The sequence below is a fragment of the Macaca fascicularis genome, chromosome 1 (genome assembly GCF_037993035.2).
Source record: "Macaca fascicularis isolate 582-1 chromosome 1, T2T-MFA8v1.1".
NCBI classification, from domain to species: domain Eukaryota; kingdom Metazoa; phylum Chordata; class Mammalia; order Primates; family Cercopithecidae; genus Macaca; species Macaca fascicularis.
In genome coordinates this window covers 164,420,412-164,431,462 of record NC_088375.1, presented here as the reverse complement: position 1 = coordinate 164,431,462, position 11,051 = coordinate 164,420,412, and the positions used below count along the sequence as shown (strand labels likewise).

The window sequence follows — 11,051 nt, the reverse complement described above, 5'->3', positions numbered from 1 at the left end:
AAGATGGAAACCTATCTTCTCTGGATACCATACCAGTGGGGAAGAATATTAAGCATTTCTAAATGGCTATTGAAGATGACTATACGATGGTCCCCTACCCAATTTAAACAGTTTCAAAATCACAAATGGAGAAGAACATATAAAATTTTACGTACCTGTATTGCAAAATCTTTTTCATGTGGTACTATAAAAACATATGGTGTTTTGACTTATTCATTTGAAACACTGCGTATAGCTTCATTAACTGGATTAAAAGGCACATTTCAAAAAATCTTCATTAAAAGTAATACTGTGAAAAGTTTATTTGCATCGATTAATTCCTTTTTTTCACCATCATAAGAGATATTGACATTTGTTTGCTCTTTGTGATCACAGAAAAGACACTTTGGAATGGATAATCTGTTTCTACCATTCTTTAAAGAAAACAGCTTTAAAAACAAAATTCAAGTGCAAAAATTTCCAGTAGTCTTCCTACCTCCAGTGTACCCCAGCAAAATATTCATAGCTGTGCTGTTAGGGAACTATTAAACCACAAGCTTCAATTACCCATGTTTTTTTCCTCCCTAAGTTGTCTGTACTTATGAAAACATATATAGAATATTCCTGAAAGTATACCATATTCCTACAAAGTAAGGGAGCCTAGAAGCAACAGTGATCACTGCCTTTCAGCGTCTCCAACCCCACATAACCACTGATAGGATAATTCAGTCTCTAAGTCATTTGATCTACCCATTTCCTAAATAACAGGGATCAACTTCTATTCAACAAAGCTAGTCTGGGTTTACGAACACGTTCCCCAAAATTCAATAGGCTCATGTAAGGTAGTAATTAGGTCTTTCAATTTTTAACTATGATTATTTTTCTTCATTATAAAATGTACTTAATGTCAACATATGCAATGCATGTATCAGTATGGAAGATGTAGCTTTAAAGATGTTTATTTAAAATTTTTCTTATGGTTTATGCTTTGGATTTTTAAATCATATTTTCAATAAGGGTCTCTAAACTCCTTTCAAATTACCTAAAATCCTGGAAAAAGTTTAAGCTACTGGTCAGGCTAAAAAACTTGACAGATGCATTCTTGAGATATTCATCAGGATACATTTTAAAAACATCGATGTAAGTAAGCTCTTTAATACAACATGATACTTTATAACTGTTATACATTATTCCCCCTAATTTATTTTCATACTTGGACCTTCAAACCATCTTGGAATAAATAAGAAAAATTTTAAGTGCAAAAATGAGTAATACATGATTTTATCACTTTGGAGACAATGAAATCAATATTTTCCTGTGATTTAAAAAAAAATAAGCAATAGGAGTAATCAATCTTGCGTATACTTCTGGACTTGTAACAAATATATTGTTAGCATATAAAATGTTTTTATCTTATTTTGAAAGGATTAAATATGTAGGGTTGTCCAAAATATGTGTATTGTTTTTTAAAACTGACACCAATGCATCCATATTCTACTAAAAACAAACAAAATAATCAGACTGATGTGCACTTATTAGGAAGCAAGTTTAAAAATTTGGAATTCTTTTTAAAGTGCTGAGATTTGGAAGAGGAATATTTCAAACATGCTAACCATTGCCTTATGATGAACATAACAAGGACTCAAACTCAAGTTTAGAAAAAAAAAAAAATAGAGGTTCTATGAAAGGAAGATTAGTAACAAACATTCAGGTAAAAACAAATAGCACCACAATGAATTGCACTAAGGTGCTAAAGGAGGTACCTTATTCCCTGCAGAGTGAACGCTCCTTCTGAAATGTATTGCAACATATAAATGCAATTGTTTAATGGTTACCATTTGGTTCATTCATCTACAGAAAATTGCATTCCTTCTAGTTCATTATATTGAACAAACATTCAAATTACTGAACTATACATAATGTTACATAGTTTACATTTTATGAAAACAAAGCTCGAAGGAATATTTATAAATGTCACCTTGCATAAAGATGACAAGTTTAAAAGGGCTCCATACCTCTTAAGACATTTAATTTACGTTAATGGTCCAGGAGTGTTTTAGATATAGATATAGATATATTTATATGCATATATATTTCAACAAGAAGTGTAAAAATTTTTAAAAACAAATCACAGCACTCATAGCTGCTTTACATACGAAGGTCTTAGGGTCATTAATGTGTCAAACTATTACATTTATAATATGTATATTTTTAAAAAGACCAAAAATGGCACATCAGAAAACTCGCTGAAATCGTTATTAGAGGCCCATTTCACTGTATCGTATTACTGATGCGTCAATTCAACATGTAATTCCCTTTTCTTCACTGAAAGCATTTGTCCCTTCTATTTGGATCCACTTCTAGGGTCTCTGCATTTTCTTTCCTTGGTTAGACAGCATCCTTTTCCACGTCAGTTAAAGATCAGGAAAACGGCTTGGGTCTTCCTTGTAGTCATCAGGTATAGTAAAGATGGAGCCATCAAATTCATCGTATCGAAACTCCTGAAAAGTCACAGTGGCTGTGATTGTGGGAAACACAGGTATATCTACAGAGAGAACATCAATGATAACATTGTAAAATCAAATGTTAATATTCATAGACTACAAAGTACTAAGGAGATGTCCATACTCTTTAAAATGTTTAAAAAAAAAAAAAAAAAAAAACCTCAAAAATCAGAAGAATATGTAGTACTGAGTGTGTGTTTCAGAGAGAGTTCTGGGTATTAATTAGTGAGGAGAAAAAGACATTCAGGCATCCAGTGTTATATTGAAAACTCAAGATCCCATGCCTTCCTAGTCTTAAGAATATAATGCCAGATTCTACAGTCCTTTTTTCTTTTTCTTGGGGCAGACGGACAGCTACTTTTGTACTTTTTGCATTCTGACTTTTTTTTCTTCAGATTATAGTATATATACTACTCCAACTCTTTCAGCTGATTTCTTTTCACTCTTACTAGCCCAAGTAAAATAATCTAATCCTTTTTTGTTTTAAAACATTAAAAACAACCTATCCCTTAAATATATGGGATAAAAACAGTCTCATCAGAAATGGAAAAATATCATGCCACCACAGCCTAATCTTCCAAATGAAATATATTTCTGGCTGAAATTGTAAGTAAAATCAAGCAATTAAAATGAGCAAGTTAATGATTATACGGGAACCAGAAACAGTAAAATAAATAAAATGAACAAATATATTAAATTAAATGTTTAGTTTTATTCCTCATATGAGTTACTGACATGAGTACAAATCATAAAGCCTGGGTTCAGATTCCTATAAATCATTTTACTCATGAGCCTCAGGGATTTCATATGTAAAATAAAGAAACTCTGAAATTCCCTTAAAACTCTGAAATGAGGTTGGGCGTGGTGGCTCACACCTATAATCCCAAAGTAGGCCAAGGCAGGAAGATCACTTGAACCCAGGAATTCAAAACCAGCCTGGGCAACATAGGGAGACCCTATCTCTATTTAAAATAATAATAATAAATAATTTTTTTTAAACTCTGAAATGAGTGTATGAAAGCTAATTCAAGTGTCTAGGGTAAGGACATACAGTAAATTAAGTCTAACTGATATAAGCTAGTATTTTATTGCAGAAAGTTATGTTCTTATGTAAAAAGCAAAACAAAATACCTTAGTTAGATTTAAACACAATAATCAACATACCAGTTATAGAGTTTCCAATTATTTCTGGAGGAAAAAGTCATTCCTTTGTACCTACTATGTGCAGATGCTATCCTTATCCAGGGGTCTGTACAGTAAGTCCTATGGCCATGCCTATTTTGGTAAGGCCCATAAGCTAAGTAAATATTTTACATTTTTAAATGTTTAGGGGAGAAAAAAGAATAGTATTTCACGAAGTGAAAATTAGGCTGGGTGTGGTAGCTCACACCTGTAATCCCAGCACTTTGGGAGGCTGAGGTGGGTGGATCACTTGAGGTCAGGAGTTCGAGACCAGCCTGGCCAACGTGGCAAAACCCCGTCTCTACTAAAAATACAAAAATTAGCTGGGTGTGGTGGTGGGTGCCTGTAATCCCAGCTATTCAGAAGGCTGAGGCAGGAGAATTGCTTGAACCCAGGAGGCAGAGGTTGCAGTGAGCCGAGATTGTGCCACTACACTAGTGCCTGGGGAACAGAGCAAGACTCCATCTCAAAAAACAAAACAAAAAAAACATTACATGAAAGTCAAACTTCAGTGTCTGTAAATAGCTTTTTTGGAACACAACATGCCCACTCACTTACCTATTGTCTATGGCTGCTCTCATTCTCCAAATAAAAGAGTAGTTGTGACAGAAACCATAGAGCCCACAAAGCCTAAAATGTTTATTATCTTTCAGACAAAGTTTGCTGACCCCATTCTAGGTTTTGGATATACATCACTAAATAAGAAACAAAATTCATGCACTTATAGAGATTACACTGGTTAGGATGGGCAGACAAAAAGTAAATGATGATGAGTATCTAGAAAAAAATAAAGCGTTAACAGCAGAATAGGGAGTCTCAGTGTTGGGGGTAAGAGTTGTTGAACAGGGTGGCCAAAGGAAAACCTCAATAAAGGGACTTTTCAGTAAAGACCTGAGATAAGAACAAACCATGCAGTTGCCTGGAAGAAGAAAATTCCAAATAGAAGAACACGAAGTACGAAAGCCCTAAAAAAGTATCTGGTTTATTCTCGGAACAGCCAGGAGGCCAATGTGGCTGCAGCCAAATGAATGAGGGGAAGATTAGCAGGCGATGAGGTCAGAGGGCAAATAGGCTGCCAGATCCGGTGGGGTTTAGGCCAAGAAAAAAGACTTCAGTTTTCACTCTGGATGAGGTGGAAAGCCAATGGAAGGGTGTGACCAGGGTAGTAATGGAACTTGAGTTTTGGCAGATGTAGTGAGAATATAATACAAGGTGACAAGAGTGAAGAGGGAAATGTACTCCAGAAGGAGCAGCCAGAGAGGGAGGAAGAAAACCAAGAGAGAGTCTATAAAGGAAGTCAGAGGAAAATGGAATGACTTGTCTCAGGTTATTCATTGAGCCAAGGACTTCAAAATAAGAAAAGTCAAATCTTAAAGAGATTAAGATAAAAACAGAAAAGTTTCTACTAGATTTAACAATAAGGATCAATAATAAATAAAGAGGAAGAGAGAATCTGTAATGAACTAAGGGAGTACGCTTTTTATTCTGAGATAATTATAGATTCATCAGCAATTTTAAGAAATAATAGAGGCCAGGAACAGTGGCTCACACCTGTAATCCCAGCACTTTGGGAGGCCACAGTGGGCAAATCACTTGAGCTCAGGAGTTTGAGACCACCCTGGGCAACAAAGTGAGACCCCATCTGTACGACAAATACAAAAATTAACTGGGTGTGGTGGCTCATGTCTGTGGTCCCAGCTACTCAGGAGGCTGAGGTGGGAAGATGGCTTGAGACTGGGAAGCAGAAGTTGCAGTGAGCCAAGATCATGCCACTGCATTGTAGCCTAGGCAACAGCGTCAGACCCTTTCTCGAAACAAGGAAACAAGGACCCTCTCTCGAAACAAGGACAGGACAGGACAGGACAGGACAGGACAGGACAGGAAAGGAAAGGAAAGGAAAGGAAAGGAAAGGAAAGGAAAAAAAGAAAGGAAAGGAAAGGAAAAAGAGAAAGAGAGGAAGGAAGGAAGGAAGGAGGCTTTCAGATAGCTTGGCTGTGAAAAGCAAAGATTAAAGCAAGTGCTAGTGAAGTTACGGGGACTGTGTTTTTTGTTGTTGTTGTTTTTGTTTGTTTGTTTGTTTGTCTGTTTTTAGTTTTTTGTTTGATTTTAAAAGGGGAGAGACCTGAGCAAGCCTAACAACTGAGAGGAAAAATGCAGTAGAGAGAGGTAGAAGGAAAACGAGAAATATGAAGTGACTGATACAGTTAGCTTATTTCTTTTTTTCTTTTTTCTTTTTTTTTTCCTTGAGACAGAGTCTCTTGCTCTTGTTGCCCAGGCTGGAGTACAATGGTATGATCTTGGCTCACTGTAACCTCTGCCTCCCGGGTTCAAGCGATTCTCCTGCCTCAGCCTCTCGAGTAGCTGGGATTACAGGCGCCCACCACGACGCCTGGCTAATTTTTAGTATTTTTAGTAGAGATGGAGTTTCACCATGTTGGCCAGGCTGGTCTCGAACTCCTGACCTCAAGTGATCCACCCGCCTTGGCCTCCCAAAGTGCTGTATTACAGGCCTGAGCCACCATGCCCAGCGATACAGCTAGTTTTTCAAAAGAGCTGGGAAAACAGATTCATAATACAAATGAAGAGATTACTCAAGCTAAGAAGAAGGGCACTTCCAGTGAGACAGGAAGATGAAAGAAAAGGTTGGGCTTGGGGCAGAAAAGTCTGTATGGGGTGTTGGAAGTAGTGAGGGAGGTCCCATTTCTGGTATTATCTTTTTGTATCAAAGGAAGTAAAAATCATCTGTGCTTAAGGTTGTAGGAGGAAGTGGCGGGGAAAGACGAAGATTTGATGATGAAAGAGGATCAAATTTAGTCTGAGCAAAATGAGAGAAGAAGCCAATCAGAGAAAAGACCATTCATAATCAGCACTTAAAGTTCTGGCTGATTCTGAAACATGTAATTGTGTTAACAATAATTTCCAAATTTTTATAATTTATCCCAATTGTGTTTTTTATCCTAAATGTAGAAAAAGAAATGGTGACACAGGAGGAAGTTTTACAGGGTTGGTTTAAAAGAAGGACAGTGAAACAAAAGAGAAATAGTTAAACAAATATCCCATAACTTTAAGTATACAAGCAAAAGATTATTCCTTGTTAAAAATGTGGTTCTACATCAAAGAAATGCCTGCAAAAAAAGGATTACAGATTTTTTTCCTTCTCATATAATGAAAATATTTCCTTTGCATAAAAATAAATGTATTGTAGGTTTGATTTGGGTTTAGAACTTAAAAATAGATGTGAATACAGAGATAGTTTGAAATTCTCATCTGTTTAACTCCTGTTCTCTATTCTGGTTTGTCTTGGGTCTCTTAACAGTACCTAGAAGGGAGTCTAAAACTTGAAATATTTCCCTCACCATAGAAAATGGCAGTGGAGTTTTAAACTTCTGCAGAAATGCTAACGTGAAGATCCCTTATGGCTATGGCACACAGCTCTGAATTGCATTAGTTTTCTAACCATTTCTGCCTAAGATCTTATCACTGATTTATCCAAGTAGACACTGGGTTCCTAGTGCTTTTGAATTGCAAAGGGCAACTAGAGGGACATTTTGAAAATCATTTATTTAAAAGTCATTTTTAATCTGGAAAACGTTTATTTCCAAGTGTGCAAAAGGGTGAAGATCAGGTTTAATTTTTAGTAATGGAAACATTTTGGCCTAAGTATTCTGAGATGTGGTTTTAAAAATATTGAATAAAACAAGATATATCTGAAGAATTATAGTACTCATTAAACATTGAGTGGCTGAATTGATGGATAGTGTTAAAGGTTGAATTATTGCTAAATCTAAATCTAAACACTCAAAACACCTTTTAATAGTCTCTTCTTCCTCGGTTTCTGATATGTTAGAAAGAAAAATATATGCAAAAATATATGCAAAAATGACTGTGCTATTTCTAAAGATTATTGCTTAAGACTAAATTAAACATTTAGGGCTGAAAAATAAAATGTATGAGTATTACTTTATCCATCAACAGTGACTGCTGACTCCAGAAACATTCTAACTACACAGAAATTCAAAGCATAGCTGAAAATCTGGGCTAATCTCTAGTCTCCCTATTTCACATGAAAAACATTATTACAATACATCATTTAGTTCACCCACACTTTTCTTGTGTGAAATAGATCCCTTACATTTAATTTAAATCAAGTAGAATAAGAATTCTCATCAGGCACTTTAAATATTAGACAAAACATAAATAAATGCATATAATTACTGAAAACCTTTACAAAAATGTAAGCAACTAGGACATCTATTTTCCTTTAAAACAGCAGCCCCCAACCTTTTTGGCATGAGGGATTTGTTTCATGAAAGATAATTATTACACAGACTGGTGGGGGTCGGGGGAGGCTTTGGAATGAAATTGTTCCATCTCAGATCAGGCATTAGATTTCACAAGGAGCATGCAACCTAGATCCCTCACATGTGCAGTTCACAGTAGGGTTCATGTTCCTACAAGAATCTAATGCCACCACTGATCTGACAGGAGGCAGAGCTCAGGCGGCAATGCTCACTAGCCTGCTGCTCAGCTCATCTCCTGCTGTGCATTCCATTCCTAAAAGGTCATGAACCAGCAGAGGTGTGGGGACCCCTGCTTTAAAACAAATTGCTTATTAAATGTTAATAAACAGCTCCATATTCCTACTGGACACTAAAATTACATCTAAATTTTTCTCTTACCTAATTTTACAGGAAAGCCTGGAGGAAGCTTCATCTGAACAAATTCTCTAAGCTTGTTAAAGTGCTTGAAGGGAGCTATTACTTCTAAAACATTCAATAATCTGAAAAATGGAAGAAGAAAAAAATGTTTTCATTGTTCAAATTGCTATGTGTCCTTACACTTTTTAACTACATGCTTCAAACTTGGACAGTAGTATTGACTTCCAGATATTAAGGATGAGTAAATTACACACTTTATACCTCCTTTTTACTCTATAATGGTTTGTAACTTTTGATTGTTCAGCCATAATTTTCACAGTTGTTTGATTTTAGGTCCATATTTAGATGGACTCAAAGCTAATAACTAGATTCACTGTTTGGGTGGCTGATTTCCACTGTCAATTTATTGTGTGTGTAAAAGGCTCTTAAGTGCTTAATATTCCTTGATTTCCTGCATATTTGATAAATGATTGCTTATCTTTATTATGTTTAAAGGGAAATTTGACTCATATAAAATTTCAGGTTATACTATCTTTCCCTCTGAACTACAATTTCACAATATATCTTAGCATTCTATATCATATTAATCATTATGCTATAATTTCTTTCATGTTTTGGTTGGATGCATTTCTTTTTTAAGTAGTATTATTTTTCTTTCAAAAAAGTCCTATGACTGCTACGTTTCTTGAATTCTTTCGTGCTTGAGAATATCTTCAGTTGCCTCCATACATAAATGAAAGTTAGAAATACTGACAGATCACACTTCTGTTACTTCAGAAAAGCAAAGATATATGAAAATATGTAAGGCCAGGATGATTTTACCCCTTTTCTGCCAGGGTGCCTTTGGATTTCTTTATCAATAACTAAAGCCTAATAGTTAGATCAGGATAATTTTTGTTACTAATCATTCTGTATCAATTTTTCGTGGAACCTAACGTCATCCTCTAGATTTAGTTCTTCATTACTGAGAAAATTTCTTCTATCATATTTTGAATATTATTTTGATTATACTTGGAGGCCTTTTAAGTAAAACATGAATGACTCATATTGAACCACTTTTGTCCTCCATACAAATTGCTTGTGTAATTTCTTTAATCTCTTCTTCTACTGAATTCACCAAGAGCTGTCAAAATTTAATTTTCAGTTACATCTATTCTATTCATTACTGTTTCTACTGTATGTTTTGTAACAGTGTCATTTAGTGCTCAATTTATTTCCTTAGCTTTACAATTTCCTTTTCATTTCATTTTACTGTCTTACATTCTCATCTCAGGAAGATCTACCTTATACTGATTTCATGTTCTTTCTTGTTTTCTATGGCATATATAGGTAATTTTCTTTTTTTTTTTTTTTTTTTTTTGACCTTTTAGAACAAATTCTTTGGCATTTGTACTCTGTGTTCTATATTTCTTTTTCTTTTCTTTCTTCCTTTTTTTTTTTTTTGAGATGGAGTTTCACACTTGTTGCCCAGGCTGGAGTGCAATGGCGTGATGTCGGCTCAATGCGAACTCTGCCTCCTGGGTTCGAGCAATTGTCTCAGCCTCCCGAGTAGCTGGGATTACAGGCACGTACCACCACTCCTGGCTAATTTTGTATTTTTAATAGAGACGGGGTTTCTCCATGTTGGTCAGGCTGTTCTCAAACTCCCGACCTCAGATGATCCACCCGCCTCAGCCTCTGAAAGTGCCGGGATTACAGGCGTGCGCCACTGTGCCCGACTCCTCATTTCATTTTCTTTTTCAGGAGTAGTGGTTATAACTGCCACATTTTATAAATTCTAAGATACTCTTTTTTTTCATATAACATATCTGAAATTAGGATAACTCCTAAAATTGATGACATCTTAATATTCGCTGTAATTTTCATCTTTATTAGTAAGTAGAATATAAAATTGGTGAATCTTTGGCCAGGTGTGGTGGCTCACACCTGTAATCCCAGCACTTTGAGAGGCCCAGGTGGACAGATCACCGGAGGTCAAGAGTTTGAGACCAGCCGGGCCAACATGGTGAACCCCATCTCTACTAAAACTACAAAAATTATCCAGGCGTGGTAGCGCACACATGCCTGTAGTCCCAGCTAATTGGGAGGCTGAGGCAGGAGAATCACTTGAACCTGGGAGACAGAGGTTGCAGTGAGCCGAGATTGCACCATTGCACTCCAGCCTTAGCAACAGAGTGAGACTCTGTCTCAAAATAAATAAATAAATAATAAAATAAAATTGGTGCATCACTGAGTCAATTGGGTCCTAGATATGACAGATTATGGCAGATCTGTATGTGTAGCTAACTTTCCACATTTTCTGATACTTATGTCTCTCTGACATAACTTGAGGGCTGTACAGAACATTCTATCTACTTTTCTAAAGCCTAGGTATGGGGAAAGCTCAGGTATGTACATACTTTTTAAAAAAAATATGCACCCTGCTCTCTTCTCCAATCATTTTTAAAAAATGTATTAGGCCGTTAAAAAATTAATGCATTAGGCCAGATTTGAAAGGGAAGGAACTAGTAAGAGAAAATAGCCCAGTGCTTCATCTCCTCCCTCCCACTTTAGTGAGGAGCCTAAAACTATCGTTGTATCAGTCAGTTCTTGCTACCCATCTCTCATTCCAGTCATTTTTCCAAATTGAGTATTTTTAAAAAGGAGCATCCAATGAGTGCATGTTTGAGAGGATATACTCAATATGTTTACCAGAATATTATTGCAAATGGTGACAAACTACAAATAA

The 11,051-nt window shown here is 35.8% G+C and overlaps 1 protein-coding gene across 4 annotated transcripts in view; it reads right to left on the bottom strand.

The window, feature by feature from the left end:
• Positions 1–273: 273 nt before the first annotated feature.
• The window catches only part of ANKRD13C (ankyrin repeat domain 13C), an 87,796-nt gene continuing 77,018 nt past the window's right edge, over positions 274–11,051 (bottom strand). For 2 of the 4 annotated variants that reach the window (XM_005543042.5, XM_045368896.3), the window contains one exon: positions 274–2,524. In XM_005543042.5, the coding sequence (XP_005543099.1) occupies positions 2,464–2,524 (61 nt within the window). In that variant the 3' untranslated portion in view covers positions 274–2,463. Of the gene's footprint in view, positions 2,525–8,344; positions 8,446–11,051 lie in introns of all 4 variants that reach the window. The other 2 variants (XM_005543040.5, XM_005543041.5) reach the window with 2 other exon arrangements.